The 17,210-nt window shown below is 45.0% G+C and overlaps 1 protein-coding gene and 1 pseudogene across 1 annotated transcript; one reads left to right on the top strand and one right to left on the bottom strand.

Moving 5' to 3' along the window:
- Nucleotides 1-676: 676 nt before the first annotated feature.
- On the bottom strand, nucleotides 677-14,435 carry slc38a6 (solute carrier family 38 member 6). The gene is made up of 16 exons (XM_023986700.2): nucleotides 13,727-14,435; nucleotides 12,149-12,279; nucleotides 11,919-11,992; nucleotides 11,528-11,580; nucleotides 11,285-11,324; nucleotides 7,091-7,169; nucleotides 5,026-5,111; nucleotides 4,873-4,931; nucleotides 4,724-4,789; nucleotides 4,173-4,229; nucleotides 3,470-3,549; nucleotides 2,801-2,901; nucleotides 2,420-2,544; nucleotides 2,059-2,203; nucleotides 1,705-1,799; nucleotides 677-1,468 (listed from the first exon to the last, which is right to left on the bottom strand). Exons 1-16 carry the CDS (start codon nucleotides 13,817-13,819, stop codon nucleotides 1,385-1,387), a joined length of 1,368 nt encoding a protein of 455 aa, XP_023842468.1. The 5' UTR covers nucleotides 13,820-14,435; the 3' UTR covers nucleotides 677-1,384.
- Nucleotides 14,340-17,169, top strand: LOC111963340 (tRNA (guanine(37)-N(1))-methyltransferase-like; annotated as a pseudogene).
- The last annotated feature ends 41 nt before the right edge of the window (nucleotides 17,170-17,210 follow it).

Genomic DNA, 17,210 nt, shown 5'->3' with positions numbered 1-17,210 from the left:
AGTTCATGGTCTTCCACAGCTTCAAATGATGTAGAGTTACAGCGGTCCAGGGGTGTCATGCACCCATCATTTTAGAGGGGGCACAAAGTACATGAGTATATGCCTATTTTTCTGCATGGGTTATGTAAGCATACCTCTTTACCTGGTGTCATTTACCTGTTGTCGATTGTCATTCTGACTTTTGTATATCACACATCTCGATATGCTGCACTAACATGTCTAGGATATTACACCAGTACATGGGATCATATAGGCACATATCATGATCATAAGGTGCCAGATTACATTTAAACCAAGTATTTATCTATGTCTTGTGCTGTCTTGTATCCTCCTGACTGGTGGTGCTTTTTTTAAAGAAACTAAATATGCTTCTCTGCATCTTTGCCAAAATCTGGCTAAAAGATTGAAAGGAATGTGAGTCTTATTCAATACATTTAGAAATTGCTTGCTTTTCTAAAGTCTAGCAACCTTGCCAGCAGGCATTCCAGCTAAGATGGTTAGATAAGATACTCTAATTTGACTGATAACTAGCTACCAAGTGAATTCAGGCTGTGGTTGGTAGATTGGGAACCTATCTAGCTTGCTTGTTTAAGCTAACTTCATAAAATTGTAGGTGGCTAGTATTACAGCAGAAACAAAATATTTTATTTATTCAACAAGGAGTCAATAGGCTACATAGCTTGTCAAATTAATTTATTAACATACCACCTGCAAGTCCTACCCAGCACTGGCTCTATACTTCGCTCCATGGTTCACCTTGGAAGGAACCACTTACTAGTCCACTCAGTTTGCCCCCTCTGTCAAATACTGCTGACAGATCTTTTTAAAAATTAAGATAAAACATGGGCTTAAAAATGAAGTTGTCATTAACTTAACATCTGAAAATTGACAGATCTGAGCATGACTCTTGTCTGGTAATTGGTCGGTCTTCAACATGGTCAGCCCCAATAAAAGAGCTTGGCTCTAAAGTGTTATGAACGATTTCTTAATCTTGTCAATAATGAGTTAAAAAATAACAGTATGAATAGAATAACTTCACCGACTCCGATACTAATACGTCATCCCACATTCAAGAATAAGTCCTCCCACATTCAAGATTTATTGTCAAGTGTACACATTGTCCATAACTAAAAAAGGCAACTCTGAAGCTTTAGAAGCACTATAGCTAAAAAGGTACAGTTCACATAAAAGCACAAGAGCAGCACTGATTGTATGGGGGTGTTGGGCAGTCGAATGCTTTCAGAGTCTGGGTGAAGTGTAGCGGTCATACAGTCTTTTGTGGTCATAGAGTTCTGTTGTGCTGCCTAATAGTATTTCTTTGGCATAATTCTCCCTTTAGGCTCTATGGAGCAGAGCTGTGGGTGGTCTAGTTCTGTGGTCCTGTTCAGGGGTTCTGTGCCCAGGTGACCACGATGACACACAGACTGAGCAGTCCCACAAACAGGCCGAAGATCAGCAGACATACAGCCTGGGGGAGGGGGGTGACATCACCTTAGTATTAAAGTATATACAACCACAGGTAGTCATAATCATTACATTGCCAGATGATATTGTAGAATAACTATGAATAGATGGCTATATATATATATATATTCAATAGTGGTGTTGTTTTCTTGAGTTTTCAGCCATTACATATTCCTATTTTCTATGAGTTGAGGCTAAACAACTCCAGTATGAGGATGAATTTGGGAAGCGTGCACTTACCCCGACAGACTCCAGAGACTTGAGCGGCTGGTTGCTGAGCCGGAGGTAGAAGATACCCGGGAACACAAACAACAGGCAGGTCGACGTGGTCGAGCCTGGAGGATGCAGAGACACAGGCGGTAAAACATCTCAACAGCTCAGAACATACAGTACACACAATATACTTAACACCCAAATCAAAACTACAGATTAAAAGACAGTCACCCTAAACATGAGAACATGTTTATGTAACCAACCATTTGAAACCCATTTAGCTGATAAGGTCCTAATGTATGAATGCAAATGGTACAATAACCCCCCCCCCCCCCCCCCCCCCCCCCGCAAACCCCATTAGTTAAATGACTAAACACCTACCCACAACCCCAAACACATTCCTGATGTCAGGGACAAGGATGGCCAGCAGCATCACCACAGTCAGGATCAGGAGAGTAGAGAAGATATGATACACCCAGGAGAGAGGCCTATCTCCACAAAACAGCACTGACATTGCCTTCCGGGCCTTTAGGACAGACAGCACAGGTTTAGAGCAGTCATACAACTGGACTCATTAAAATATGGTACTGTGATTGGAGGCAAGTCAGATAACTTATGGGACAGACATGTACATTATTGGTCATTTTGCAGATAGAATGCCCCAACTACTCATATGGAAGTATGAGAGTGTAAGCAAACAAGCAGACGCAGAGCAGTAGTCTAAGAGGGGTACAGTACTTACAGGGAAATGGATGAGAGGTACAGTAAGCAGCACAGCCAGCAGGATGGCCAGACGCACAGCCATCACCAAGACATCACGCGGCAGGTACGTGTCGTAGCTTAGCAAGAGCTCCGAGTCCACGTGGCCTGTCAGAGATATAGCAGAGCTCGTCCTAATATTTCTTAATTCCATTACTTTTTAGATGTGTGTATTGTTAGATATTACTGCTAGGAACACAAGCATTGTGCAAAACCCACAATAGCATCTGCTAAATATGTGTATGCAACCAATAACATTTATTTGAGTGAAGGACTGGTCCAACATTTTGGAAGGAGGGGGAGACACCATGGATTTAACAGTTTCAACCAGCTCTCTCTCTGTGAGGTGTCACTATCCGCTTACTGTAGAAGGTGAGGTAGCCAAACAAAGCAGAGATCAGGTAGAGCAGGAAGCTCAGAGAGATGCTAACATTGGTCACATTCTGCATCCTCTTCTTACTGGGCCTAAACACACATCAGGAGAGGGATTTATTATTTCAGTATACATACATTTAAAAAGGCCCCACAATACATACATGATAACTCCAGAGGCCATGATCATTTCCATAGCAATATGCTGTGAATGTAAACAGGAAATGACTTCCCACTCAGCCTTGTAGTTTTTCAGAATGCTCTTCAATAGACAGAAACATAGCACAATGGTATTCAAGAGCAAAAACTTCATAAAATGCATCTGGTAGAAGTAAATTCATCTACATACATACATACATAAATAAAGAAAAATGACCGCATTTTCATGAATATGACTATATAATTGTAAAGCCAGTTCAAAAAAGCATGGGAGACAATACAGAAGTAAAGCGGAAGTGGATGTCACTGTCACATCCTATTTGTCCAGAAATATATACATTCAGTGAGGAAGGATGAGGATAAACGGCGGCTGAGGTTGTTATGCTTGATTAACAACAAGACAGAGAGCAACCCCATGCAGGCCGAGGGTTGTAGTAAGGACATTGAATACACAGGTATATACAGTATGATGTGTATGGGATGTGTCAGGCAGGGTACTGACCGGTCCATCTCACTGTAGATGGGCAACACGGCAGTGTGGCAGAGGAAGGAGAAAGCCAGGGTGGGGATGGTGTAAGCACTCTGAAACACACATCAATCATTCACCACACTGCAGTCATTTAGGCCTTAGCAGTTTATACGGTAACCCGGGGAGGGGTGAGCGGTTTATACGGTAACCCGGGGAGTGGTGAGCGGTTTATACGGTAACCCGGGGAGGGGTGAGCGGTTTATACGATAACCCGGGGAGGGGTGAGCGGTTTATACGGTAACCCGGGGAGGGGTAAGCGGTTTATACGGTAACCCGGGGAGGGGTGAGCGGTTTATACGGTAACCCGGGGAGGGGGAGCAGTTTATACGGTAACCCGGGGAGGGGGAGCGGCAGTGTGCGGATCTAGTAGTTGAAGTTATAATAGTAGTCATTACCAACAAAACTGAAGTGTGGTAATGTCACACACGTGCTGTTCCATACACTGCACAATCCTGCACTCTTAATGATTGGGAAATGTCATCAGTGAGCAACTAAGAACTAGAGACAGACGGTGCCATTTACTGAAGCGCTAAAAGAGCCATAAGACTGCTTCTGCAACTGTAATCATTATACTGCACTACTTATTGCAGCTTACCAATTATTATATAGCTTCTGTGTTTTATGGACTACATATCCAGGGTTGATGGAGACAACTTTTCAACCAATGCATACATACCTTACTGGAGATGACAAAGAGTTTGGGCGTACATTCCGATTCCGAGGAATTGGATACCTGGAAAAATGAAATGAACAGAGAAAATGCAGCAAGGTTAAAGCTATTCCATTCTTATTCCAGTTGTAAAAGGTGGCTGAACATGTGAGCGTTGTTGGGGTAGATTAAATTCCAGTCATGGCTGTGGAGAAACGTAAAAAGCAACCATTTAAAAATGGACCCAAAGCCGTGACTGTGTACAAGGAAGCAATAGTGCTGCGCTTATATCCAATAAGGTCAAAGGTCACTTCCTTGCACTGGCGAGGCCGTAGGTACTTCCTCCCCTCCAGGACTGCCACCAATCACAGTGCAGTGTTCCCTGGTCTTCGTCATACATAACTAGCTCAGTCAGCCACCAAAGCCTCCCATTCAGAAACTCAATCTCCAGGATTGTGTCCTATGGCCTAATCCTATGGCCCTGAACCAGGCCTGCAGTAAAGCGCACAGCCTTCAGGTCAATGTGACCAACAGTATTTGGTGTGTGTGGCCAGGGCAGTTTGCATTGTGGTTGTTACCTGGTTGATGCTCAGGGTCACATTGCTTGGGAGGGGGCAAGGGATGGCCGACTTCTTGACCACAACCTGGGAAAGAGGCAACAGGTCAGGTGTATTATGGAGGAAAAGGAACAAGTCCTTTACAAGCATAAGATTTGAACTGAACTCACCACAACTGTAAAGAAGAGAATGAAGAGGAATGCAAGGCTACTGGTGTAGCCCAAGAAACCTAGAGGGTGGGAGGAGAGAGATAGTGATATACACGGCCATCAAAGATTCAGGGGCAAGAGTGCCAGATGACGAGACCAAACCAGGCCACTCACCAATCTTGGGCAGCAGAGCCAGAGGTAGAACCACACACACCGTCATCAGAATCAGCAACGTTTTGCCATCTTCATACCAGGCCCCCCTACAGAGAGACGGTCAGAGAGGATGAAGGGAGAGAGGGAAAGAAAATATTTTCTGTTTTCAGATGAAAGTTGATATCTTCAGAACCGCCAGTCTGATGCTGAAGACACTAATGGGGAATCTCCCTCTCCCCTGAACAAAAAAAGTCTCCATTTCGTGCTCAAATACAGCGAGACAGTCTCATCATGTGGTATACATTAAAGGCTTTAACTCTCACAAACCATAACAATTATGTAATTCACATGCAAACGTTCTGTCGCTCTGTCAGATGGGGCCAGATTTCAACCGCAGTTTTTTTTTCTGAGGGCGAATAATATTTTCCTTTGCTGAGGGATAGCCTTGGCCGTTTATTCAGAAGGCGGGTGGTGGGAGAGCGAGGGGGGGGGGGGGGGGAGTGAGCGGCTGGCTCTGGCTGCTGTGTGTTGGGAGGGAAGGAAAGGGACGCAGTGTGGGGTCATGGGGGACTGGCTCCAGGGCTGTTTATGGGGCTCCCAGTATCAGCAGCACCTGCTCTGACCACATCAACACCAAGTGACTCGTTTGGCAGTTTCACGGCTACTGGATTACCATTGTGGCCCAAAGTCTTGTCTCTGTCTGCACGGGGTGGACATTCCTTAACAGGATGCCATGTAAACAACCACTCTGACCCAAACGCCTGTCTCAGCTCAAACCTAAACCCTTCCCTAGGACAATCAGGTTACACTACTGTTCAGTTCAGAACCTTTCCTCTGCTTCTACCCACACTGCTGCTGACAAAGGGAAGCCCACTGACTGACTATCTGGAGGATATGGATCAACCCTGGTTAGATTACTCAATGGAGAGGGGGGAAAAAAAGATTGTTGAAATGCCCGTGAAATGTGGTATAACAAGCTGCAGGATGGGACTGAGTTTTGACTAGCTCTGCCAATGAGTCCATCTCCACCAAGTGTTGGAGATTAGCATAAATCTGGTCAATGCAGCAGAAACCCATCCCAGCTGTCCATGACCATGTCTGGCTTTGTTAGTGGCCTTTAACAAGGGCCCATTGACTTACTGTAGGCAGTACATAATTCACTACAGACACGACTCGAAGGCTCCAAAATAGACTACAACTGACTGCCTTTCACTCTGGGATACCAAGATAAAATGAGGCTGCAAAGGGGAAATGCTTTTTAATATGAATCAACTGGAGTATTTAGCATTTAATGGGCTTCAATATGAGCGTGTTAACATCCCAAAGCCACTCATCAACAGCACAGTTGTTTCCCTCAGCACAGCCGTAATTAAAATGGCAAAACTGATATCCCGTTGTATCGCTCTGATTCCAGGGAACATATGCAAGAGATTTGGGGCGAGGGAGAGCCTCTAATACAAAGCAGCTGTGAGAGGAAGAGACAGATGTTGACGGATTGGGCCGAGACCAGCCACAGCTATCGCTCAGCTCAGTGTGGCTGGTAATAAAGTGATAGAAGTTACATTCTAGGACTTGGACTTCTCTGTGAGCTGTTCTCAGGAGGTAGGGAGGGGAAGGGGTACCTCTTCCAGGCAGCCAGGCCAAAATGAAGGACACTGATGGAGTCTGAGGAATGGTTCTCAGTCAGTCAGAGGTACAGTTCCTCCATGTTACACAACACCACAGGCTTTCCTCCAAGCCCTGCTAGACAGTGTATTGTGGTTTGGTGACATATTTCCTCCACATTCTTCATGTGATCTTAGCTGAATCTGATGCCTGGCTAGGAATGAGTAGTTAATTCCAGGTTTAGCTGCCTTGTGGTTAGAATTCTCTTAGTCTTATGTCAGTTATTTGATCCAAATCTGCTCTAAAATGGCATTTTACCTGTGTCAGTCAGGTCATGTGATTAATGCACCATATGGACAGAAATAACTGTTAGTGATAAGGCAGCTAAACCACAGGAGGAATGTCTTGGTAACTAGTCTCTTGTCTGTTTGAATAAAAGGTCTACTCATTTGAATTGAAAATGCAGGAAGTGTATGCATACCCAGAGGTCTCTGGGCTCAGGAAGCTGGCGATGGCTGCAGGAAGCTCTGTTTTCAAGATGAACATGTATGACGACATGGCTGGGGAGGAATATCAACAGAGACGCTCATTAGAGTTACAACCACATTGTTCACACACAAGAGCAAATATGTTGTTCCAACCAAACACAGGTCAGACAAAGGTTTAGAATATTAGTCCACATCTCTCCAAGCTGACAGAGGTGGGGCAGCAGACTCCGGGGATCACCCAGCTAAGCCTAAATTGCAGACACTATGCAGATGTTCCCACTGCAGAAGCCCTGTCAGGGCAGCCAGAACGGAGAGGGAAGGAATACTAACAATAATGATCCCTGACACTAATCCAGGTATTTCTCCTCCTCCCTCCTGCTTCCTAGGAAACAGGATATTGTATGAGTCTCATGAGCCCCAGAGCCCCTCCCTCACACCCAAACTCTTCTGACAGCCAATCAGAGGCCAGGCTTTAGGTCACTTCCTGTGGGTAAGACTGCCCACCCCTAATATGAGAGAGCGGGGCAAAGGGACAGAGGGTGAGAAGTGTTTAGGTCAGGGTAAGTGAGAGAGTGTTAGTCAGTTGCTATGGTTAAGGGAGGCAGCGTTATGGGGATTAGGTTGGGGAACGAGGGATGGCCAGGGCTAGCTGCCTGGACCAGACTGCCCTGGGGCTGGACTTCCTGTCTCCTTTAAACTAAACTAACCTGTACCCTTATCCCTACTGATCCACTAATTGTTTTCATTAGAAAACGCTTCCAACACTACTGCCCACACAGACAGACACACGCACAGATACTCATTAGGCGCCTATCAGACTCGCACAGATGAAATGAACACTGTGCCTTTAACAGTGTATTTTCTCATAGGATGTGAGGTAACCCCAGCATCAGATGACAACTTGTCTCTGCCCTGGCCTTGATGAAGTGCACTTAGTGTTGGCATGCTTTACTATAGGGGTGCCAGGAATCCCCCTTCCTCAGACATAATAGCCCAGTGGTATGGCTACAGTGTGTGAAATTCCTTGCTCACACATTCCCTCTGAGCTCAGTTCAGCTCACAGACACTATGGTAAATACAGTACATAACACCTAGTCTGGAGTTTAGTCTGACGTCTGGCATATGGACCACAGAACCCCGACCTTCCTTATGACCAGGCATAAAATAGATTTGCATGTCCATACAGACTGACATGGGGAACATGATGGAATTGTTTAGAGTCATGCAGTCATTTACGGTAAGTAGACAACGACTTCCACAAGCCAGACACATTGGTAGTGGGGAATATACACTGCTCAAAAAAATAAAGGGAACACTTAAACAACACAATGTAACTCCAAGTCAATCACACTTCTGTGAAATCAAACTGTCCACTTAGGAAGCAACACTGATTGACAATAAATTGCACATGCTGTTGTGCAAATGGAATAGACAAAAGGTGGAAATTATAGGCAATTAGCAAGACACCCCCAATAAAGGAGTGGTTCTGCAGGTGGTGACCACCTGTCTCTTATACACATCTAGATGTGTATAAGAGACAGGTGCAAGGAGGAGCACTGCCAGAGCCCTGCAAAATGACCTCCAGCAGGCCACAAATGTGCATGTGTCTGCTCAAACGGTCAGAAACAGACTCCATGAGAGTGGTATGAGGGCCCGACGTCCACAGGTGGGGGTTGTGCTTACAGCCCAACACCTGTCTCTTATACACATCTAGATGTGTATAAGAGACAGGCACTGCCAGAGCCCTGCAAAATGACCTCCAGCAGGCCACAAATGTGCATGTGTCTGCTCAAACGGTCAGAAACAGACTCCATGAGAGTGGTATGAGGGCCCGACGTCCACAGGTGGGGGTTGTGCTTACAGCCCAACACCTGTCTCTTATACACATCTAGATGTGTATAAGAGACAGCCTACGGCCTCCTCCACGTCTCCTGATGTACTGGCCTGTCTCCTGGTAGCGCCTCCATGCTCTGGACACTACGCTGACAGACACAGCAAACCTTCTTGCCACAGCTCGCATTCTGTCTCTTATACACATCTAGATGTGTATAAGAGACAGGGTTCACACTGAGCACATGAGCACATGTGACAGACGTGACAGAGTCTGGAGACGCCGTGGAGAACGTTCTGCTGCCTGCAACATCCTCCAGCATGACCGGTTTGGCGGTGGGTCAGTCATGGTGTGGGGTGGCATTTCTTTGTGGGGCCGCACAGCCCTCCATGTGCACGCCAGAGGTAGCCTGACTGCCATTAGGTACCGAGATGAGATCCTCAGACCCCTTGTGAGACCATATGCTGACACATGCACATTTGTGGCCTGCTGGAGGTCATTTTGCAGGGCTCTGGCAGTGCTCCTCCTTGCACAAAGGCGGAGGTAGCGGTCCTGCTGCTGGGTTGTTGCCCTCCTACGGCCTCCTCCACGTCTCCTGATGTACTGGCCTGTCTCCTGGTAGCGCCTCCATGCTCTGGACACTACGCTGACAGACACAGCAAACCTTCTTGCCACAGCTCGCATTGATGTGCCATCCTGGATGAGTTGCACTACCTGAGCCACTTGTGTGGGTTGTAGACTCCGTCTCATGCTACCACTAGAGTGAAAGCACCGCCAGCATTCAAAAGTGACCAAAACATCAGCCAGGAAGCATAGGAACTGAGAAGTGGTCTGTGGTCACCACCTGCAGAACCACTCCTTTATTGGGGGTGTCTTGCTAATTGCCTATAATTTCCACCTTTTGTCTATTCCATTTGCGCAACAGCATGTGAAATTTATTGTCAATCAGTGTTGCTTCCTAAGTGGACAGTTTGATTTCACAGAAGTGTGATTGACTTGGAGTTACATTGTGTTGTTTAAGTGTTCCCTTTATTTTTTTGAGCAGTATACTTATATCTCTAAACATAAGGCCATGAGCATAAAAATAATATTCTTTCAATCAAAAGCTGTTGAATTATGGTCTTTATCAACAAAAAAAGGAGAATTGGTGTACTGTGTAATGTATTTGTGTATGTACAGTATGTACCCTGTGGGCACAGTGGGAAGGTGTATTTAGCACAAGACAGAGGCACTTTCATTTCATTAAGCTAGTGTGTGGGGGTCTGAGAGCCCTAGGCCAGTGATTCCCAACCCTTTCAGTTACTGTACCACCAACTGAATTTTACTCTGCTTGGAGTACCCTGAAGTACCCCCTCATGTGCATTTTACCAGTAGCACTATGATCTCATGAGTTCTCAAGTACCCATGTGGATAGGCCAAGTACCACTAGTTGGGAGCCACTGCCCTAGGCCATGTAGTAATTAAGGTCGATAGGCCCATCATCTTTTGGCAGGGTAGATAAGTGTTTACCCAGAGGGAGCTAATTGCACCCCTTATAAAAGGACGGACGCAGGGGGGCATGGCAGTGCATAGGCCCTCTCAAGGACTGCCCCATGCTGGGACAACCACAAACATTTCAAAGGGCACTGCAATAATAATCCACTCAGCCCAGCTGCTAATGACTGGGCAAGAGAGAGCACCTAGGCTCCCATCTGTGTGAGAAGTAGGGCTGAGGAAGGGAGGGGGAGGTAGAAGTGGGGGCTCTCATTAGGTCTCATCACTGAGGGGTGGGACTATGAGGGTCACCATCTGAGATCAATTAGTGTGTTTCAGCCCCATATGGAAGGGGCCAGAGGGGACAGTGCCTTGAGGTTAAAGGTTATCAGGGACTCGGGCCAATGGCCACACCAGGAAGGGTTGTGGTGCAGGGCCCTTTGGTTTCCAGCAGGAGGCCCAGTAAGACTGCAGTAAACACGAGTCAAATGAGCAGTTTATTTACTATTATTTCACTTGACCTTTATTTAACTAGGCAAGTCAGTTAAGAACAAATTCTTATTTACAATGACTGTCATTGATGCCTCTTGCACCGAGATGCCGTGCCTTAGACCGCTGCGCCACTCAGGAGCCCTAAAAGGAGTGGAGATGCCGGGGATTGAACCCGGGGCCTCATACAGATACAGGAAACATATCCAGCTTTACACCCTCCTCACTCCCGCCAGTGACACATCTGATACTGTGACATCATTGAGGCTAAACAGAGCCAGGTCTGCCTCACCGTAAGATGTTACTTCTCAATGGTGCTACTTCATTTCAAATGTTACAACTGCAGGATGCAGAATTTAGGAACTTAAGAGCAAAGAAACTAAGCTGACCTTACCTCCAATGTTTTGGATGAGAATAGTGACTGCAACAAGAACCTACAAATAATTTAAAAGGGGGTTACTTGAATGATATATTATTTCCGACGCAGGTACAAAAGTGAAATATCAGGGTTCATAACGTTCCATAACTGTGTAGTACTGTACTAGGCATACAAGTCAAGCTTCATGTCTTACTTCCTCCTTGATGGAAACAGTGAATAATATTTATTTGTGACTTATGATTTGTTATTTGGACTCACTTTGCCTGGCTTCTGCAAGGCTCTGCCTCCTAGGTCTTCATATGAGGTGATACCTATGGGAGACAGATAAACACATCAATCCACCATAAACAAATATACTGTACATTCTCTACAGTTCACACCTAATCTGAAACAGGAACTATATGGAAGTGTACTATAATTCTAATTCCCATTGACATCTTATCTAAAACAACTCTCAGGAGACAATACTGGTTGTAACCTACTCAAGATGACTGAATTAGAGGTGTGCCATCACCTGACTGATCATGTGGGTTTATTTTAGCTTGACTAAGAGATACGATGGAATGATCTAGATTGCCATTATTACATTGTCAGCCTAATCATGCTACATCATACAGATGTTTGACATGAGATCTGAAGGCCAGCTCACCTGTTTGATCACACAGCTTCAGTAGGAGGTGTATAGAGTAAGCTGCCAGACTGGACACTAGCAGCAAAAGGATACTGCAGACATGGTGGACATGGAGCCACATTCACATCGCAGTGACATACATAGAGATACAGTTGTAGAGCTTGTATGGGAAAGCTGAGCACACAAAAAAGGATTTAAGAGGCAGCGCAATGTTTTCTTAAAAATATACCTGGATGTGTTCTACTCACCAAAAGCCCACTATGCCTGTGTTGGCCATAGCATAGGCCAGGCCCAGGATGCCACTGCCCATGATGGCATTCATCAGGTTGAAGACCGAGGAGGTAAAGGAGGCCCCTTTAGCCCTTGGCTCCTCTGCTCTCTGGAGAGGTAGCGGAAGAGCGAGAGAGAGGGGGGGGGCATAAGGAGAGCTCAGTCAATCACAAATCAATATACAACAGCTTACTTTTACTTGAAAGCACAATTTCTGATACAAAACATAATCAAGAAAGGGACACAGACTGACTCTACTACTTAGGGGAAACCCTTCTGTGATACACTGGTGATGAGGATCACTGCACTATAATGAAATGTAGGATGTGGGAATGGAATGAGGGATGAGTGTATTTGAGCCATAGCCTGCAGGACAGCTGCCTGAGCTGCGTATATTAAGGGTGATGCCTGGCTCAGCTTGGCCTCTCTATTAGGGAATACCCTGGAGAGATCCAGCCACAACCCTGGTGTCAGTGTCACAGCAAACAGGAGTATGAGTCTGGATTAACATACACGTTTTTGGATCTGATATAGCCAAGGTTACAGCAGTGGTGGACAGGACGTGCACTATAATTACATCAAATCAAATGTTATCGGTCACATGCGTTTAGCAGATGTTATTGCGGAGTTTCTAGATCCGACAGTAAAGTAATATCTGACAATTTCACAACATACAACACACACACAAATCTAAGTAAAGGAATGGGATTAAGAAAATATAAATATTTGGACAAGCAATGTCAGAGCGGCATATACTAAGATACAGTAGAATACAGAATAGATTATATACATATGAGATGAGTAATGCAAAATATGAACACATTATTAAAAAGTGACCAGAGGGCTAAACATGAAGCTATTTGGGAACTAGCAGAGAAGCTCTTTCGGTGCCGTAGTAAAATGTCTGAGGTGCTCCAATTCCCATGTAGGTTCATTTGTTTCACAGCAATCAATCACCATAATGAGTAACCAGTCAAAATCAATCATTTTAAAGACTAGTGTTGCGATGCTTGACCTTATTAGGGGCCATTATTTTCTTTGTCATGACCTCTAAGGTACACTTTACAGTGGGATGTGTGAAAATGACAAATTTAACACAAAAAATGCCAAAGAAATATGTAGCCTACCAGTCACTATCTGCTGGCTCAAGAAGAAAAACTTAACAAATCATTCTAATGGGATGAGTACAGTACCTCCCTGGGGCCAAATCATTGTGAAGTGGACTTTGCAATGGCAAACAGCCTGAGATGAGAATGTGCATGATTTACAAAGTGCTGAGGGAGACAATGCAAGTCAACTAAAGTGTCATGTGAGATAGAATTGTACAGATTGAGCATGTGATTCATATTCACTAGCTGGGTCCAGCCTTCTATTTGACCGTTTCACTTTCTAATATAAACTCCCTACTAGAGACCAGTTGTAGTAGGCTAGATTGGGATTGTAAACCGGTTGCCAAGAGTAACGTTACTGAAACCCAGACTGCCATTGTCTGAATGAACACAAGGTTATTAAACGTATGCCTCTTAATTCCTGGCTAGAGCTGAGTGCATACTTACATTTCCCAGGAGAGGGTTGGTCTCGCAGGCCATGTCCTCCGCGGCGGCCCAATTGTCAGAATGGACGGTGGTGCCTTCTCCATTGATACTCATGTCTCCAGGTGACTTACCCACGAGCAAGGCGTTAGTAGAATGTTACTTTCAACAACCAATACAATAGATACCTCATCTGTGCAGTTTGTGGTGCCTGTTGACGGCAAACGCTTCCTTTAACCAATAAAATATGCTCCACTATGAGAAATGCTCTAGCTGTGTTTGCAACTTCTCACAGGTGATTTGAGGTGGTCATATGACATGAAAACACTTCCGCATGTATTAGTCGCCTTTATAGGTCGCACAACATTTCTATCAAATCAGAGATCGACAGTTCCATCTGACGAATCATATGGCTGCAAACAAGTCCACTAATGATGACATAAACATGTGCGCGTTATGCAGAGCCAATGTTGAGGTGATGAATGCGTTTCAATGTTTACGTTTGTACTGAATAAAGTAATCTTTCCATGCAATATCAAACAGTAATCGTTCAGTGTTGTGTGTCAATTATCCGCTTTATATTTGACATATATTGTCTGTTTTTCATTTTCCTAATGTAGATGTTTAGGACAGGTAATATTTCAAAGAGACCTCTTCTACGATTAGTCATTGCAGGATTATTCCTAGAATATTCTCACTACTACAAATTCAAAACAGCTGGCAATCCCGCTATCGATACCGGACCCAGTGTTCTGCGGTCCCGAGCATCAACTTGTCCTGTGAGTTCCATAATCAGATGCCTGTGCAGCAACAATACAGCGCGATGGAGCCCAGCCTATACACAGCTCCTCCAGAGGTCCGACTTGTTTGGATAAAGAAGCCTTTGCCCAGACAGTTGTTGTCCCAGCCCTGCGTGTGACAAAAGAAGTCCTGAATAAATTGTTAAAGAGCCCGAAAGAAATAGCCCTCCAGCGCCCAGGCATATTAATAAGAGTTGTGGCGGTCGAAGGCAGCGATAATGACAGGCTCTTGCTGCTGGACCCTGCCAGTGTCTCCTCACCTAACTCATTCAGCGACGCAGAGGCCGAGGTGTTGCGGTCATTTGGAGAACCTCAAGAGCTACGAGCTACAGCGCAACAAGCTACGGCTGACCTATGATAACCTGAAGAGTGAGGAGGTTCTGTGCACTCTGCTTCCTAAGGGACATGATTTCACTCAGGGTTTAGTCGAGTGGGTCACATTGCACATATGAACCTGCGGGAGCACCAGCTGCCCTACAGAAACCTCATAGGTAAGAGTGCCACAAACATACTGTACTGTTCTGCATCACAATATAAGTAGTACTATCTGTCAGAAGACAGACACAGGCATGGGTATCAGAGATGCTGTTGACAGGTCATTGTGTATTTTACAAGTGATGCTTTCTTCAATCCCTGACCACCCTCCCAAGATTGTGTTTCCTGAGTGGTCAATTAGCTACCGATGAAATACATTAAGTGCGTGTGTGAGGAAAACGATAGTGCTGATTCATTTTGTTTTACTGGCATGATGCTGTCTGCTGTTGCAAATCAATTTCCAGGCCAAGTCATAATGGATAAGAACCCTGGGGTGACCTGTGTGGTCAATACGACCAACACCATCGACTCCAACTACCGCTTCTTCAAGATGGAGGTGATGGTTGGAGAGGAAAATATGGTGCCCAAAGTAAGTCCTATGAAATTGTGATTTTGATTAAACATAGTTTGTCATGAAATCAGAGGCATGCGCATTGCATTCATTCCTTATCTTCACTCTCCCTCTGCTATAGGTGCGTGAGAACGGCGTGACATATGAGTTTGATTTCTCCTGTGTGTATTGGAACTGTCAGGGGTTCACCTAGGGGTCATGATAAGGGCTGTACCAAATGTTTGATGTATTATAATAATTGATTATGCTTATGTTATCTCCACCCGGCCCAGCCAGAGGAGGACTGGCCACCCCTCATAGCCTGGTTCCTCTCTAGGTTTCTTCCTAGGTTTTGGCCTTTCTAGGGAGTTTTTCCTAGCCACCGTGCTTCACACCTGCATTGCTTGCTGTTTGGGGTTTTAGGCTGGGTTTCTGTACAGCACTTTGATATATCAGCTGATGTAAGAAGGGCTATATAAATACATTTGATTTGATGTATTAATAGAAGGGGAGGGGTTATAAGACCCCTCCCTCCTTATATTCATAGGGTCCTAGACTACAGATTAACAATATATATATTCATTATAAAGGTTTAATATTGTTCCAGTCTTTTATAATCTCTGCCTCTTATAAAGAAACTGTCTGAGAAATGTGTGACTGTGAAGACAGAACTCTGCAGGGGAGTGTAAGAGATGAGACTAGTCAGACATTCCACTATAAATCAAGTTGGACATTTACTGCTAAGCTTTTAGATAACACTAAAACTTTTGTTTAGCTATGTAGACATGGGTTTGGTCTCATGAGAAGAAGGTAATGACGTAGGCAGTGACATCACTAAGATATATGACTGTAGGCATGATAAAACAACTCGGACCCTTTTCTATTTTACAGAACTTACTCGGAAACATGCGTGCTATGTTCCTGTTGCCAACTTCTGTCTACAATTGCATTAATAAAGGTTTTTGAATGATTTAATTAAAGATATTGTCAGAATACTAATTTCACCAATAAGCCAATGATTGACAAGGAACAAGGAACGAACCCCAACAGAACCCTCGTCTTAGCACGAAGCATGAGCGTGTGGTGGCTCTTCTAAAACGCGGTGACACCGTGCTGGATGTGTTCGCTGGTGTGGGTTCCTTTGTCATCCCTGCTGCACTGTTGGCCATTGACCTCAAACCTGAGTCCCACCGCTGGCTGCAGCACAACTGCAGGCTGAACAAGGTGGAGCTTAAGGTTGCAACCTTTAACCTGGACGGCAGGGCCTTCATCCAGGCGCCACTGAAGCAGATGCTGCGTGCACTGCTGAAGGGGACAGCCAGTGTACATGTGATGTGAAACTGCCGCAGGTGCACTGATATGGGTTCTCTAAGGAGTACGACCCTCAGAGAGACATGGTGGAAAGGGCCTCAGCCAGCCTGGGGTTATCCCTAGAGGGGCGGTGCTCTGTGCATCTGGTGAGGAATGTGGCCCCCAATAAGGAGATGTGTGTGACCTTCACTATCCCCAAAGAGGTGCTCTTCAGCAGTAAGAACACACACAGGCAGGTGAGCTTTCATTCACACAGTACTCAAACATGCATGATTCATTCACTCTCTGAAAGACTGAAAATACAAATACTCTTTCTCCTCTCCTCAGAAACCATAGAAGAACCAGCGCCAAAGAGAGAAGTGTGGGGAGACGAAAGATTGAATATATTTGACCAAGGAAGTCATTCTGAGACATTAAAATTATACATTTAGTTTTTGATCTGTGAATGGTGTTCACGTTTTTATTTTAAAGTGTCAATGAGGCGGTCATGATCTAAATCATGGTAACGTCTTGACTTAAAAACAACATTCAA

Source organism: Salvelinus sp. IW2-2015, linkage group LG4q.2, assembly GCF_002910315.2.
Source record: "Salvelinus sp. IW2-2015 linkage group LG4q.2, ASM291031v2, whole genome shotgun sequence".
NCBI classification, from domain to species: Eukaryota; Metazoa; Chordata; class Actinopteri; order Salmoniformes; family Salmonidae; genus Salvelinus; species Salvelinus sp. IW2-2015.
This window is presented reverse-complemented; position numbering and strand designations above follow the sequence as displayed.